The sequence below is a fragment of the Phascolarctos cinereus genome, unplaced genomic scaffold (genome assembly GCF_003287225.1).
Source record: "Phascolarctos cinereus isolate Bilbo 61053 unplaced genomic scaffold, phaCin_HiC Scaffold_5;HRSCAF=322, whole genome shotgun sequence".
Taxonomy (NCBI): domain Eukaryota; kingdom Metazoa; phylum Chordata; class Mammalia; order Diprotodontia; family Phascolarctidae; genus Phascolarctos; species Phascolarctos cinereus.
Window position 1 is genome coordinate 416,019,510 of NW_027555958.1, and position 18,057 is coordinate 416,037,566.

The window sequence follows — 18,057 nt, forward strand, 5'->3', positions numbered from 1 at the left end:
ATTACTTGAATAGAAGAAGTGCTTTAAAAGATATCACCAAGGCTTCAAGGGATGATCAGAAAAGGAGGTGGACCAGTCAGATAGCAGTCACTACAGTGTACCAACCAAATGTTCAAAGACTGAAGGGAAGGCCTCTAACACATTAGATAGACTCTTTATTGGAAGATTTGTGGGAAGGTGAGGACAAGAAGGAATGGATGGGTTGTACTTTCAAGGAGATCGTAAGCCATTGAAGGATGTGAAGAATCCCAACAGTTCTGTGATCTAGGCTAGTATCATTATCTTCATTTGAGGGGAAAGGGATGAAAAATAAATGATGTTCCTGTGGTCACACAGCATGCCAGAGACAGGATTAGGACAAGAATTCATTGCAGGCAAATTTCCCATTTACTGCTTAGCTGTCATCCATTCTAGTATTTCTATTGCCATGTTTCTTAGTACCTACACTAAGGTAATCATAATATGGTCATTCCTATAGTCTCAGATATATAAAAGCAGCTGAAAAACAACTGAAACTGAAACTATCAACAACAGATTTGTATAACACTTTATGTTTCTGAAGCACTTTGAAATCTGTTATTTCACTCAAAATCATAGCCCACTGAAAATAAAATAAAATCAAATATTTAGGGCTGTAAGGGATCTCAGAGGTCATCTAGTTTGAGCCTCATTTTACAGATGAAGAAACTGAGGCCCACACATGGTTAAATGGCTTACCCAAGGATATACCCAGGTTCCCATGTATGAGACTTTATATCCCATACCCTTTCCATTGTACCATATTGCCTCCTAATTTTTTTTTTAGCACATCCTCACAACCCTCTGAAAGATACAAGATGAGTTACAATCCCCATTTTTTGTGGTAGGTTGCTATCAAGTGATATCTTATACAAGGTCACAGAGAGGAGGGGTGTCAAACTTGAGGTCCACAGGCTGCAATCAGTCTTAAAACTCCCAACTGCAGTTTGAATAGATTAAAATATAACTGGGAAATGTTGAACAAAGCAAATAAAAATATAATACAACATAGACAATACTAATTTGTGGCCTTCTAAGTCAATATACAGCCTAATATACAGGGTTCTATTTCTACTTGAGTTTGATACCACTGAGGTAGGGAGTCTGTGCTAGATCTTGGGTCTTAAATTTGTTATCTGCTCTTCTTTCCACTATGTCATATTGCTTTTCATGCTGCATCAGATGATTTAATTTTGATTCTTTTCAACATTTTCATTAGTTTTCTCCTAAAAGAAAAAATTTGCCCCATGAGATTGACAGAGATAGGACCTGGGCCTGTGATTTCATTGTTCTAAGGAGTAGATACTTGCCTAGGACACGGAGAGGTTAATTGACTTGCCCAGGGTCACACAATCAGTAAATGACAAGGGTGAAATTAAACTCAAGTCTCCCTAGGTCTGAGAAGAGTTCTCTATCCTCTATGCCTCAATAACTCTCAGCATAAAATAAAGATTTAAACAGTTTAGATTTAAACTACCACCCACATTTAGCTTTCCTTAAAGAAATGACACTTTTTCGAAGTACCTTTGCAGCGCTGTTCAAAGAGCAGAATCAGACTGCGTAATATACGTACAGCATTGTGATGGTCATATATGTACAGGAAAAGGAAAGCGTTCTGCCCAATGTCGACTTCTCCCTACTCATTACAAACTACGTGTAGACTGCTGATCTGTACAAACTATGCCACATCACAGTGTTCTATGCCACACGCTGTGCCATACTATGCTATATTAGAGTACACATCACATTCTAGTCATGTGGGACACCTTTGATTTATACTTTTGTGGTCATATTACTGCTTTTCCTTGAAATATAACATAGACAATGTATTGCATAGCTTTCAAGAATCTATGATTTTTTTTTTTTTGGTATAGGTCTTTCCTCTACAAATGTAGATTATAACCTCTCTTTGACTAGGCAGATGGTCTTTGAGGATTGCTGTGGCTGAGACATTTAGCATTCTGTGGTCAGTCTCCTGATGAGCCTCTGTTATGCTGGGCCTCACGCGACAGGCATTTAATGTGTCCCGGGGGCATTCTTGAAGCTCTTCCTATTGGTTTTGTTGTTGTTTCTCAGTTGTTTAGTCACATCTGAGTCTTTGTGACCCCAGTGGGGGTTTACTTGACAAAGATACCGGTTTCCTTCTGCTGCTCATTTTACAGCAAACAGGGTTAAGTGATTTACCCAGGGTCACAGTTAGTGTTTGAGGCCAGATTTGAACTAAGGAAGATGAGTCTTCCTGACTCTAGTCCTGGCACTCTATCCACTGTGCCACCAAGCTGCCTTTTCCATGTTCATAGGATTTGCAAAAGCTTGCATTCCATTGCAATAGTGCTAGAGAGTCCAAAGTTACCTCCTTACCAGGATAAGAAGCTGAAATAAGCATTTAGTAGAAGAGGCATTCTCTCAAGAAGACAGAAATTTTCAAAAAGCCACCATACAGTATTAGATAAAATATAAACAACCGATGATGGGTAAGAAAGTAAAAGATGAAACGGTTTGTGATCACTTACGTTGTTGATCATAAGGTGCATTATTGTTTTGGGAATCAGGTCCCGGATGCACTTGTTGGTGATGGACATGTAGGAGTCTACAAGGTTGCGAATGGTTTCCACTTGTCTCTCTAATTGTGGGTCCATGGAAAAATTTTCTGCTTGACCACTCTCATCATTGTCAGCCTAAATAGAAATAAAGACAAAACTTGTTTTAACAGCATCCCCTTAGTTCAAGTGAAAAAACCCCCCCAACAACATCAAATAACCAATTTCATCATGTCCAGTGTGTTTAGCATTTTTACCACTGAGTGGCAATACACTTTGTATTATTTCACACCAGATCAATCTGCCATTAGTGGGCCCTTGTAAGATCAGAAGCAAGGTAATGTAGTGCCAAGGGTGCTGTACTTGGAGTCACAGAAGCTGGATTGTTCAACTAAATTGAGATGATAAAATTTAGAATTTTAGATTAGGAAGGAAAGTTTGAGATCATTTATTGTAATTCTTCTAATTTTGCAGTTTAAAAACCAAAACCAAAACCAAACCCGTAGCCCAGAGAAATAAAGTGACTTGCCCAGAGTCATTTAGGTAATGAGCAACAGAACTGGAATTCGAACCCAGCTTCTTTAACTTCAGATTCAAAATTCCTGCCTGGTTTTCCTCATGCCACATATTCAATCCATAGCCAAATCCTGTTTCTTTCTTAAACATTTAATTAATTTATTTTCTCAAGGAACAAATATTTATTTTCTTTCTCTCCCACCTTCTCTTAGGAAAAGGAAAAAAAATTGTAACACATATGCGTAGTCAGCAAATTCCCAAACCGTCCCTTTCCAAAAACGTATGTTTCATTCTACATTTTGAGTCTATCCCCTTTCTGTCAAGAAGTGGGTAGCATTCTTTGTTGTAAGTTCTTTTAAAACATTGTTGGTCATGGTTAAATCTTTCAAAGTTGTTTGTTATTACAATGTTGTTATTGTATAAATCATTCTCTTGGTTCTACTCATTTCACTGCATCAGTTCACACAAGTCTCCCCAGATTTCTTTGAAATAATCCCTTTTGTTATTTCTTATGGCAGAATAGTATTCCACTACATTCATATAACATGATTTGTTGGGCCATTCCCTAATTGACAGGTGCCTCCTCAGTTTCTAGTTCTTTGCTTCAACAAAGAGAGCTGCTATCTATATTTTTTGACATACAGGCCCCTTTCCCTTTTTCTTTGATCTCTATGGAGTATAGTCCTGGTAGTGGTATTGCTGGATCAAAGGGTGTGCCTATTTTACTTTGGGAGCATAGTTACAAATTGCTTTCCAAAATCACTGGACCAATCCATGAGTCCACCAGCAGTGTTCCTGCTCTCCCATAGCCAATTTAACAATTGCCATTTTCCTTTGTTATCATCTTAGCTAATGTGTTGAGTATGCACATGAGGTTGCATTTCTCTAATTACTAGTGACCAAATATTGTTTCTAACATCATAGTCTCTCTCCTATATGAACCCTTCTCTTTACTCACTGCCACTATCTAGTTCAGATCCTCATCATGTCTAGGCTAGACAATGGCCAGTAGTCTTCTAGCTGGGCACCCAGCTTAGGTCTCTTCCCTTACCAATCCATTCTCCATTCAGCTGCCAAAGTGATTTTCCTAAAGGTAGTGTAGATCTGACCATGTGATACTCCACCTCCACCCAATAAATGCCAGTGGCTCTCTATGACCTACAGAGTCAAATACAACATCCTGTGTTTGACAGGCCCTTTCACACCTTTCCAATATCCTCACACTTGACTCTCCTTTATGCACCCTATAATCCAGCTGCATCTGGTTGCTTACTGCCCTGTGGATACAGCATTTTATTTGCCATCTCTGTCTCTGTGCTGTTGAACTAGCTTCGCACCATGCCTGAAATACATTCCCTTTTAACCACTGTCTTTCAGAGTCCTTAGCTTCCTCAAGGTCTCAGCTGAAACATCACCTTCGGTGGGAAAACTTTCCTTTCCCTTAAGGCTCCGACACTAGTGCCTTCCCCTCTGAAACATCTTTCAATCTACATCGTATGTCTCTTATACATACCTACTTCTTTACAAGTTGTCTCATTAGAATGTGAGCGTCCTGAAGGCAAAGGCTGCTACTTGCTGCTATCTTTCTTTGGATCCTTATGACTTAGCAAATGCTTGTTGACTGACTAACCTAACCACTCCTTTTCAATCTCCTCTGCTTTTTTACCATCCAAATTATACTTTCTAACTGTGGGTATTCCCCAAGACTTTGTCCTTTTCTTTCCTTTTCTTCTTCATCTATGCTATCTCTTTTGGTGACTGAATCAGCTCTCATAGATATAGATATAGATATAGATATAGATATATCTATATCTATATCTATATATATGTATATGTATGTATGTGTCTCTATTAAGATGACTCACATATATCTAGCCCCACTTTCTCCCTGAGAGTCAGTCTTACATCATTAATTGGCCACTGGACATTTTAAACTCAGTGTCCTAGAGAAACCTCGAATTCGGCACGTCAAAAGCAGGACTCATTATCTTTTCCCCAAACTCATACCTCTTCTAATCTTCCCTCTTCTGTTGAAAGCACCACCATTCTTCCTGTCTACCAGATTCATAACATGCTATTCTCTGCTCTTCATTCTCTCTCACCCTCATTTCTAGTCAGTTTCCAAATCTTGCCACTTCAACTTCCATAATATTTCTCATGTTGGAGAAATTCTCTGTATTTACATAGCCACCACCTTGTTTAGGCTCTTTCCACCTTTGGATGAGCTTATTTAAATAGCCTCCTAACTGGTGTTCTTGCTTCAAGTCTCCCCAGGCCAGTTCATCCTCTGTGTTGCTGCCAAAGATTTTCCATCAGTGCTGACCAGATCACATCAGTTCCCTACTCAAGAATCTCCAGTGGCTCCCTGCTGACTATAGGATACAACCTCAACTTCTCTCCTTGGCTTTTAAAGTAAGCCTTTTCTAACCTGGCTCCAGTCTTATTGGACATTCCTCCTGTTCTTAAACTTCAGTCCAGAAAAACTGGCCTTCTCCCTATTTCTCATCTAAGACACTCCATTTCCTCTTTCCATGCCTTTTGCACTGGACGTCCACCATGACTGAGATGCACCACCTCTTTACCAGCTTACCTTTACCTGATAGAATTCCTTTCTTCCTTCAACATGCAGCTCAAGTACCATCTTTTGCATGAAACTTTTTCAGACCCCTCCAAAATTACTTTGTATTTAACTATTTTGTGTGTATATATATATGAATTATCTTTATTATTATTCTACATATACTCATATATATATGAATTATCTTTATTATTATTCTGCATATACTCATATATATATGAATTATCTTTATTATTATTCTGCATATACTCATATATATATGAATTATCTTTATTATTATTCTGCATATACTCATATATATGAATTATCTTTATTATTATTCTGCATATACTCATATATATATATGAATTATCTTTATTATTATTCTGCATATACTCATATATATATGAATTATCTTTATTATTATTCTGCATATACTCATATATATATGAATTATCTTTATTATTATTCTGCATATACTCATATATATATGAATTATCTTTATTATTATTCTGCATATACTCATATATATGAATTATCTTTATTATTATTCTGCATATACTCATATATATATATATATATATATATATATATACACACACATCCTTGCATTTATATTAGAATATGAGCTTCTTGCCATTAGAGGGTGTTTCATTCATTGTATTTGTATTTCTGGTGCCTTGCACAGTGCCTGTTTAGTAAATGCTTGATTAACTGATTGGCATGACACCCCAGCAGCTTCTCTTCTAATGGAGCTCTGAACTTTTGGGGAGAGACTAGAACTAACCCATCCCAGGGATTCTCTAGATTATAAATGAGCTTGTGCTGGAATTCTTAGGTCTTTTCTAGCTTAAAGCATGCTTTTCAGACTAAACCTGGCTCAAATCTGATTCCCCAGGGCTGGCACAGATGAACAAGAGGAGCCACAGGGTACAACTGACCCCACCATTTGCTTTCTGTGATTTATGATGACTGTGTTTTTTCAGGGTTCTGCCACCACTACCAAACACTAGTTGCATTGCAAACGTATTACAAATTCACCTGCCAACTTGTTCGTTGAATGAGACAAAAATCAATAAATTATCTGTGCAAAAGAGAGTAGAGAAGCATCTGTTTTCTGTATCATGAAATCTGAGTTCATTAATTTTGATTTATAGGAAACAGATTGTATTAGTATGTCATCTTTGTCATTTAGTGTTAATCCATTGGCTTAGCATTGAAATCAGAATAAAGATTCCACATATAAATCCAGTTGAATTATCTAAGCCCCAGAATACCAGCATGTTACTATAATAGTATGGCTAATTTTAAATATGAATATAAAAATAAGGAAAATAATAATTTATTATCTTCAATACTGACACAAAATAGAGATCTTTGGAAATGTACACTCTGATCTGTTCAGATTTTAATCCACTAGCAAATATTAATTGAATATCTACTATGTGCAAGGCACTATGCTAAGTATGTTGTTTAATTATATTTATAAATGACAATTCTAAAGTCATTACAAATTATTTATCCTGTAGGTAGGAAAGCCATAGTGCTAGAAAGCAGCACAGAGATCATCAGAGGATAAGAGAAGAATCTCTGTGTTTTGGCAGTATTTTGAGTGATTGTCATTACAGTCACTTGCTGATTCCCAGAGTCACCATACATCTACAGATTTCTTAGGGGAATGGTGATGGGGCTGCTCTAGAGAAATATGTTGTGGTCTCCTATGTTGTCATAGGGAAGATAAAGGATTTTTTTTCTTGACAGCTGTTTTCCCTACAACTTATAGAAAATGACTTCTTTGGACATTGGTAAAAAAAAAATGATTAAACCAATTCTCCTACGAGACTCCTTGCCTGAACAGGAATCTCATCTTTGTTTTTATTATTTTTGGGGGGAGGGGAGAAGGAGCGAGAGGTAGAAGGTAGGTCAGAATTAAGGACAGAGAATAGGATATGGGGTACAAGAGGTAGCAAAGAAGACAGTACAGAGGAGAAAGGGAGGCAGGAAAGGTCAATATTGTTTGTATCAAAATTGGCCAAGTTTCCAAATCTGCTCACTGAGTTTCATGGTATAGAAATAATTTTAAAATCAGATATTTATCCAGAATATAACTATTTCTGAGAATAATAAGCAAAAGTGTCTGCCTTCAAAGACTCTGGAACTTGAGTTACATGCAGTTATGGGTCACTTAAAAATTCAAAATATAAGACCATGATTTAAAACAAAGTGGGGACTGATTATGCATATGATAAAAGTGTATCTTGTTTTTGTCCAAATATGGGACTTTCCTAGTTTGTTTGAAATGTTTTTTATAAGCGAGTGCTTGACAAAAACTAGAAGGCACAGAAACCTCACATTAAAGTGCTAAGAGCTACTATCAGTGGACAATCTGTAAGAAATGAAAATAAAATATTTGTGAAAATATGCCTTTCAATGAGGAAATATAACTAGTCTGTAAATATTTGATTTATGTATCATTTTTTCTAGCATATCTTTTATGTAAAAGGTGATTCTGTAGAATAGTGTGTGTAACTATGTTTTCTGACCTAAAATAGGTTTACAACTTTGTGTATTTGAATTATAAATGTAAGTGACAGCCCTAAATTAATTTCTTCTTTTAATTTGTTAAGCAAACACTGATCTAGTACTTAGTATGGAAAAAGCAATGTAAAAGTCACTCCACAATGAAACACTGACAAGGCTGTCCAATGGAAATCAAATTGTCCTATTAAGTTCCAGTATGTGATTTTTCTGGCTCATCCAGTCGAATAATTTTTAACTCTTATTTTTCATTTTCAATGTTTTCCATAAAGAGTGTAATGGAGCCAAGAGAGAAAAGCAGAGGAATAAGAGTGGTAAAATCTCTAAGGGTAAAACATAGAGTGCTGGGTGAGCTACTCTGTTCCTGGCTGGTATTTTCCTATACGGTATATTTCCTGATTTTCCCTGTCTCGTTACATCAGTTTCATTTAGCTTTGCTTTTGGTTCTTTGAATGTGCAAACATTCCTGGGCTTATGGGTAATTTGCACTAATGGCCAGTTTTGAAACTCAATGCAACTGATCAATTTTATAAGGTTGTAATGCTTTAGATCGTTGTAGAACAGACAGAGAACACCATTTTAATACTTTAAAGTGCTACCTAAAAACTCAGAGGGGGTGTTTACCAAAGTAACGGGTGAAATTCAACTTGAGGTTCTGTTTTACATTCTGTAACACTAGTAGACATAGTCACATGCAGAGTTTAATCATCCTTTTAATGCCCTGCACATGGTGGAGAGGCACAGAATTCAGAGGGAACATTAGATTTTTTTTTCTTCTGGTTTTAGGAAGAAGCAAGCAGTAATTTCTCCCTTCTAAAATGCCTAAGATGAATGGAAAAAAATTGTACATCTACGGAATTTTTCTTTTAACAAAGTAATTGCAGACAGCACATGCTCCCTTTCTCTACACTCCTCCACCCCTCCCCCACATCTAACCAAATTCGTTATAGCTTTCTTTTGCTTGTGTGTGTGTGTGTGTGTGTGTGTCTGTCTGTGTGTGTATGTATATACTGTATATAACTGTGTTTTTTCCTTTGTTTAAATTACAGGATTGCAATAAGATTCTTTGCTGGCTAAGCAGAGAAGTGACACATGTTTATCATTATCCTCATCAAGGGAATGTAAAATAAAAATAGTAATTTGTGTCTGATCTTTGAGGCAAAGAAGAACAGTCTGCAAACATTTAACCTTTTATGTGCAGGTTCATTGGCAATGTTTACAAAATGTGGATAATATTGCAGGAACCAATCTCCTTTTGAAAAATACAATAGATATGGTCTCTGCATTGCTGACTTTTTCTAAATAGTTTTCAATGCTTTTACCAAAAATTTGCAACAATGAAAATCCTGTCATTGTAATTATAAAGTTGCTTATAAAATTCATTTTGCAATTGAGTTTTTCTCTTTGCACAGTCATAAGATCCTAAGATCTTAGATCTCAAGGGAATTAACTCTTTGAATGGGCATCTTTGAAAGAGTATGCTTTGTAAATCCTTGATGAAAAAGCCATATCTTTAAGAGCTTTCTATTTTAACAGTGGAGGGGATGGAACATAGTGAATAGCCAATAACTCTCATAATCATGTTAGATGGATTTTGGGGAAAATCTGATAGATTGTATATATTTTGCACTTACTGATTTATGGACATGTTTTCTTTCCTGACAGACTATAAGTTCCTTGAGTGCAAAAATGTTTCATTTTGTCTTTTATTCTCAGCACTTGAGAATGTTTATTCATTGAATGAATGATTGACTGGATGTGTAATTTGCATTCTTCTTTTGCCTTGACTCCTTTCATTATTAATAGTATTTGGGTAAGTTTCAGGATTCTTTGAGACATATTTAAATAATGATAGCTCAAATTTATATGATCCCATAAGATTTACATGGGCAGCCAGATTGCACAAGGGACCAGTCTTCGAGTCAGGAAGACTCATCTTCCTGTTTAAATCTGAGTTTAAAGCTGTGTGATCCTTAACCCTGTTTGCCTCAGTTTTGTCATCTCTAAAATGAGCTGGAGGGTAAACTACTCCAATATTTTTGTTAAGAAAACCCCAAATGGAGTCACGAAGAGTCGGACATGAAAAACAACTGAATAACAAATAATATTTGCAAAATGGTTTTCTCATGTATGTGTAGGGTTCCACTCTTACCCCTAATTAATCACAAACACCTTTTCTTTGATTTAATCAGTCATTTGAAAATATAAGCTAGGCAGAAACAAATTGCTGATCAATTTAAAAGGATCATGGTGCTTTAACTATTGGATCAAAGCAGATGAAGCCACACAGGAAACATCTTGTGACTAGCTGAAAGAATCAGATATACCTTAGGGTCTACATATAAAAGTGTCAGAGAGTTCAGTATGTAGCTAAGGCAAGAAAACTAGTTTAGGGCTGGAAATCTCCAGTTTGGAGAATTCCAGTTCAAAAATTGGAGCCAAGTTCCTGAGAGAAAATCACTAATTCCATTAGAGACACTAGATCAGTACAAGATAAGTCATCTAGAAGCAGAGAAATATACACTGAAGACAGTAAAGACAAACATGAACAGACAAACACAGACACAGTTGTATATACACAGATAGCCACATGAAGAAGGCAGCAGCTTCAGAGAATGTGAACCCCTGTGGTGGGGAGAGACGCTAGCTCCTGGCTAGCTCTACACACTTTCTCTCAGAACTCAGCAGACAGCTCCACCTAAGGAGAGTTGCATGAAGACTCTCAAAATAGATTAAAGGACTTCCCCGTAACCAGAACTGTGGGTGATCTCTTAGCCACATGGGGTCTGTACTATGTGCACCCTACTGCATCCCCCAGTCCTATGTGGATTACAGTACTTTGACTCTTGGATGACTTTGGGTGAGCAAATGTTGCAAATTAAATTTTTTTCCTTTACTATCCCACCCTAGTAAATGCCTTTTTTAAAAAAAGCTAATTGAAGTTTGGCTAACTGATATTAATGGGAAATATATATTGGTGGGGCCTTGTAAGCTCCTTGAGAACAAGGACTATCTTTTACCATTTTTTTTCCTTTGTATACTCAGCATATATCATAGTGCCTGGCACAGAGAAGGCACTTAATCAATGTTAATTGACTGACAGCCTTTCAGGGTTACTCCTGGGAGTATTCATCAGCCAGCCTTTAGGGACCCAATCTGCTATTGTGAGGAGCTACTTAGGTGAGAGGCACCAGATAGAGAGCTACACTCACAACAACCACAAGTGTTATTTGGTGCAAGAAATACTATTCTCAATTTACACGTTAAAAAACTTAAACCCAGATAGTTTCAGTGAATTTCCCATAGCTAAAGAACTGGTTTAGTTATAGAACTGAGCCTCAAAGCCAGGTTTTCTGACTGAAATTCCAAGACTTTTTCAACAACACTATGCTATACCTCTAAGCAAAGTGTGGGGCTGTAATTCTTCAAAAGAGAAACACCATAAAAATGGAAAATCATAATTCTGGCAGGACTCTGACAGTAATATAGTCATAATAACTCTTAACACATAGGGCCTAGATTTTAACTTTTTTTTTTTCTACACAGAGCCATATCGCCTGAACACAAGGCTCTTTACTCTCCTGTTGGCCATCCTGGGGATACTTTCCAGCTTTTCAATGTCTCCCTATGGTGGGACATCCAGAAATGAACACAATACTGACATATGTGGTTTGATGAGGGCAGGGTACAGTGGGATTATCGCCACTTTATTCCTAGAAACTCTGACGCTTTTAATGCAGCTGAAGAGCACATTAGGTTTCTTGGAGGGCACATTCAACTATTAATGAATTTGTAGTACTCTAAAGACCCCAGAGATTTTTTTTTCCAGACAAACAGCTGTCTAAACATGCCTTCCTTTTACCTGTGAGGGTGATTTTTTTAAACTTAAGTAAAATAACATTAATCCTAGTTTCATTTTATTAGATTGAGTCTAATGATTTAGCCTATCAAGATCTTATTTACCCTAGTTTTTGTCACCAAATGGGTTAGCTATAGGGCAGCTAGGTGCTGTGGATAGCTCTCCAGCCCTGGAGTCAGGAGGACTTGAGTTCAACTCTGACCTCAGATGCTTATTAGCTGTGTGACTGTAGGCACACTTGTTTGCCTCGGTTTCCTCATTTGTAAAGCGAGCTAGAGAAGGAAATGGCAAACCACTCTAGTATCTTTGCCAAGAAAACCCCAAATGGGGTCATAGAGGGTCAGACATGACTGAAATGACTCAACAATTACAAGGGTTAGGTATCCTTTGTGTCACCTGTAAATATGACCATGCCATATAACCCTTAATTCATGTAATTCAAAAAATGTGAAATAGCACAAAGCCAACAACTTTTGGGACATTCTACAGAAACTTCTTTCCAAGTTGACCTCAAACCATTAATAGCTACTCTTTGGCTCCAACCACTGAACCACTTTGACTCCAAAGAATTGTATTGTCACCTTGCCCAGCACTTTCCATCTTTTTCATAAGAATAGGATGAGAGAATTTATCAAATATTTTGCTAAAATGTAGGTAAACAACATCTACAGTATTATCCTACTCAATAATTTAGTAACCCCACTAAAGTTTAGTCAGGCATGACCTGTTCTCAATGAACTGGCTGACATGCTGGCTATTGGTGACTACCGCTTCCTTTTTAAAGATGTGCATTACACATTACACATCCCTTTAATAACATTTCATACTGGCTGAAAGCTAGTAGGTTTGTCACTGGCCGCATCTGAACTTAACAGCAGGGATTTGGAACAAAGGATTTGAGGTAGCCTGTGATGCCGTGCAGCAGTTTCAGTTCTGCCCAGGCTTTTTGTTTTGGACTTCTACTGGAGGGGTAAGACAAATTGCAATGCCTTAGACCAGAAAGTCCTTTGCCTTTTGTTGGGTTTGAAGAGGGAATGCAGTTATGAATCCATGTAGTTAAGAGGAACTTTCTAACTCTACATCAGATACAGGCTTCGGACTAGGTCTTTGAGTCTACCAACAGTAAGAAATGAAATCCAAAAGGTATATTAAGTGCCTGTGGGCTCTAATTAGCTAGCTTGTTAATATGTGATATAAGAAAGTTTGACCTCTAGGGTTATGACTCTGGGAGCTGACAGATCTTTCTCTTTCTTTGTAGAAAGAAAACAGCTATGCTTTTTTCTTAGCATGATGACTGGGTATATGGGAGGGCCCACTTTTCTATGACAGCTGAAGTTCAGCCTTTGGTCTATCAGTGAAAACAAAAGACAGCAGAGCCACATCTTCTTATGAGGAAGAAAGAGGTAACGTCAGTTTAAAACTAAGGCTGAGGCCTAGTAGGTGGGAGCAGCAAGAACAAGGCAGAAACAACATATTTGGAGAGGGGTGTCAGAGACCTGAAGTATATTGGAGGGCATCAGCAAGTTAGCACCAAGTGGGGAGTAGGCTTTGCAAACTAGTACTGACATCACCAGAACACATCAGTAGCCCTGTTGTATGGAATTTCTTCACCATATGTGTGTGCTTGGTCACTCCATGCATGTATACCGGTAACTTTCTTCACCTATATGTGTGCCCATTTGTGATCTCTACATACATCTACTCTACTCAGTAATATTATGTGTATTTATCAGAGTGAGGCCCAGGTTTCTGTGGCTACTTTGTTCTCTATCTTGTTTCATTAAATGCTTTTGCTTTAAACTGAAGGCATTCTTTGGATGACTAGTAAAAATAAACTTATCACTGGGAGTTTGTGAGCTATGGCTTTATGTGGAGGTGAAACCACAGAATACCTAGAACCAGGCTAACTTCTGAGAGAAGGGCACATGCAAGATGGGGTGCTGCAGGTGCTGTAATAGGCTCTAGAATTTTTCCAGACATTGAAGTAAAATCTCCAAATATTTTGCAGATTCTCATCTCTTCCCTTTTTTGAAAACCAGGACATTTTTCCTTCTTCAATTTTCTGGCCTCTCCCACTGCATTGGGTTCTTTCAAGTATCCAAAATGTAGTTCATCTGTGTGAGGTGATTTGAACTTATCAAGGAAATCTAGGTTTTATCTTACTATTTTCATACGTATTTTGGCCATCAATTCTGTATTAGGCACATTTGTTTCATCCTTTCCTGCCTAAAGAGCATCTTTCTTGGCAGAGAAAACAGAAGCAAAATAAAAGCTAAGCAGCTCTATCTTCCCTTTGGATCAGTTTCTATCAGTCCAAGCACACTGGGCAGCAGCAGCAGCAGCACTCTCAGTTAAGATTCCTCTTTTCTCCAATATAGCTACCCATCCCCCAAACCCTGGGGTTTTTGTTCTTAACTTTAGTCATTCGCCTCAGCTCATTCTGAGTTTTCTTTCTTGACAGTCTTCTTATAGAATCAAGCCATCCTTCTGTGTTCACCCTGGGCCACCTGTTCTTGCTTTTATCTTCTGTTCATTTTTTTTTTTAAATCTCTGTTGATTAGTGAGTGTCCTGTGTATCCACATCAGGCTCTTTTTTTTTTTTTTAAACAACTTCCTTTGTTCCTTCATATACGAATTGTTTCTGAATCTTCAAAATTTTATCTTTGAGAGATTTCTTTTCTCTCTTGGGCTGAATTTCATAGCAAAGCATTAAGCCAAGAGAGCAAGTCAACAAGGAAGTAAGCATTTTTCCAGCACTCTTTATGTGTCAGACATTATGCTAAGTGCTGAGAATAATATAAGCAGAAAGAAAGGCAGCTGCTTTTCTTTCTCTGCCCTCAAGGGTCTTACATTTTAACAGGACTAGACAATACATAAAAGGGAGTCAAAAAGGGGAAGGAAGAGAAGAAATGAAGGTATTCAGAGAGGAGGAATCAGAGAAAAAGTACAGGAGAGTGAGGATTGCAACCTGTAGAGGGATGGGGACCCTAACCACCTTTCTTTTCATCCCTTTGAAATATATGCTTCCAAAACCTAGGGTGCAAATCACACTATGCCAAGTTTTTCTCTCTTTTCCATTATAAACTCTAAGATGAAGTGGTTGATTCAAGGTTCCCATCACTTTCATTGTAGAAAAAAGTTTCCCACTTTAGCAAGAATTAAATTCAGAACAGAATTTCCCCCCCCTTTTTTTTAAAGGCAGTTGGGGTTGAGTGACTTGCCCAGGGTCACACAGCTAGTAAGTGTCAAGTGTTTGTTCTGAGGCCTAATTTGAACTCAGGTCCTCCTGACTTCAGGGCCAGTGCTCTCCCGACCTCGCCACCTAGCTGCCCCTGAAAATTTCCCTTTGGAAGGATGAAGTTATCTGTAAGGCAAGTTAAGAAAGTATTAATTTCTGTGAGGGAGAGAACTGGTAAGAGGAAAGAGTGAAGAAGAAGAAAAAGAAGGGGAGACAAGAAAACTGATATTTTCCCCAAAACTCACCCCTTTTCCAAATTTCCTTTTTCTGTTGGAAGCAATATCATTCACCCCTCTCCCCTGTAATCTCAGAATTACTATCAACTCTTCACTCTCTCTCATTCTACGTACCCAATCAGTTACTAAATCTTGCTGTTTCTACCACTATAACATCTCTTATGTCCAAAGCCTTCCTTTTACTCACAAAATTTCCTCCGTAGTTCAGGCCCTCATCACCTCTCCTCAAAATCATTTCCATGGTTTCCTAATTGGTTTGACTCCCTCACATTGACTTTCTACTCCAGTGATTCTCCTTGGCATGGATCTGATTGTGTCACCTTCATTTATAAGACTCTGTTTAGATTTTAAAGGCCTTTGCAGCTGCACCCAAACCTAAAATTCTCAGTCTCATCGGATATTATTCCTGCATCTCGCTCTGTTATGCAGCCAGACTGGCCTCTCTGTTTCTTACACGTGACATTCTACTTGCTGTTTCCATACATCTGCTCTGGCTCTTCCCCAGGCCTGGAATGGCCTCTCTGCTCAAAACAAAATGTCATAGAATCCCTCTCTTCCTTCACGACGTCTTCTACATGAAGCTTTTCGTGATTCCAACTGCCAGTGCCCTCCTTCTTACCATGCCTTGTATTTGACTACTTGTCTGCATTTGCATTTATTCTCTTTCTATTTATCCTACATGTGTTTATATGTGTACTTGTTCATCTCCCCCATTATAAGGTAAGCACCCCGAGAGCAGGCATTACTTCATTCAGCTCAGTTCCTCTTATCTGACTGACTCAGTCAGAGAAGGAGAAGGAGAAAAGGAATTGGACATGGTAAACAATGAATGGGGCCACAAACATTCAATCAGTGTTTATTGACCCCTACTTTGCAATGCACTCTTGTAGGTACTAGGGATACATGATACAAGATGGGAAACAGATCTTGCCTTCAAGAAGCTTACATTTTCCTAGGGGGATATGACATGGATAAAGATAAATAAATACACATTAATTGGAGAAGAGAGTGCCTAAACATAATATGTTAAAATAATTATGAGAATTTCACTGGGTGGCGCAAAATGCTGCCTTAAAGGCTTTCCTCCAACAAAGCATATCCACGAGAAAAACATGTATTAAGAAAATGGGAGGATTTTGTTGAGGAACAATTTACGCTGATGCTGCTTCTCTTGGATCCATGACTGGAAGAAGGCAATCTTGTGATAATGGAATTGCTACTGGATTTGGCTAGATTATAAACAATCATAGCATTTAGAATTTGTTATAGAAAGATATTTCTAAATCACACGAATTGAAAATCCTCAGGTGTTCAGTACAGGAATGCAGGGTGGGATGCTGTTCAGCAGAGCTGCTGAGTAATCTGGAGAAAGGCCTGGGAGTCACAAACCTGCTTCTTCTAGGCTGTTGCATTGTCAAAGACACAGCACGGATGTTTGGAGAGGCTAACATCAGCTTCCGAAATAAACCAGTGTGAGAGGGTAGAGAAGCTTGTCATGGCCTAAATAAACTTCAGTTTTTAGACTCACTAAGATGAATCACATGGATTCATGGAGAAAGTTGTATTAATGAATGGTAGAGGTTCCTGCACCCATTTTACAATGTTTTCTCCAAATGGTTATTTTTTTTGGTACCCATTTGACACTATGCAACACAATAAATTTATTTTTAAAAAACCAGCAACCAGGTTTCTTTGCTTTAATACAATGTTGATACATTCTTAACTTTTAAAGTATTTGCCTGCTCATGTAAATTGGAAAAGCTAAAGATGCTGAATTCCATAATTTTTAATGGCTTTTCAGTATATTTGTAACAGAAATTTGAAAATTCTGAAAGGAAGCTAAATCAGCAAATACAATTCTTAATAAAATATATTTAATATTTAAAATTTTAATATACCAAGCATGATAATTCAATGAGCAAGTAATATGTAAAGCATCTTTTATGTCTTTAACAAAGTAACTTCAGAGCTACAGGGGAGGCTCTTAAAAAGTTGTATATTTTTCAACTTCTCCCCAATTCCTATGATTCCCCCCCCTTTACTCTATAGCTTTTAAAATGTGCAGAAATTCAACATCTCTAATCTGCCCAGTGGTTTTCCTTCTGATGCTGTTTTGTTCTTACTTGAGCAACATATACTCAAAGGGATCTGACAGCTCGATGATTGGCATGCTCCGAAGCATATCACAACCTGCTCAACCCTCCTTATCATTTGTTACTCTTCCATTTCTGTCCACTTCATGAGTTGATAGAGGGCCAGCCCACTGTTCCGTGGGGCTTTTTTTACTTTCTCTAGCCATCTCAAGGATGACTGTGAAATAGGTCTGTCTATCTGTTCATTTTCCCACTCACTGCATGAGCAGTCCACCTTTTTCATTCATACATTTCCCTGATGACATGATTTCTACTTTACCACTTCTTCAAAGTTCCATATATCAGTTGCAGGCTGTTAACACTCACCATATACCTCGCCATTACTTTCTATGTGATACTCATTTTTAATTCTTCAAAGAGTGCAGTGTTCCATGACTCATAGCCATAAACAATATAGTAAAA

At 37.7% G+C, this 18,057-nt stretch overlaps 1 protein-coding gene and 1 long non-coding RNA gene across 7 annotated transcripts in view; one reads left to right on the forward strand and one right to left on the reverse strand.

Moving 5' to 3' along the window:
* The window catches only part of DNM3 (dynamin 3), a 682,754-nt gene that overhangs the window by 123,916 nt on the left and 540,781 nt on the right, over positions 1 to 18,057 (reverse strand). For all 6 annotated transcript variants that reach the window (XM_078156497.1, XM_020970517.2, XM_020970516.2 and 3 more), the window contains one exon: positions 2,532 to 2,696. In XM_078156497.1, coding sequence (XP_078012623.1) covers positions 2,532 to 2,696 — 165 coding nt within the window. The remainder of the gene's footprint in view (positions 1 to 2,531; positions 2,697 to 18,057) is intronic.
* The window catches only part of LOC110196999 (uncharacterized), a 45,580-nt gene that overhangs the window by 15,176 nt on the left and 12,347 nt on the right, over positions 1 to 18,057 (forward strand). The gene's annotated exons all lie outside the window — the stretch shown is intronic.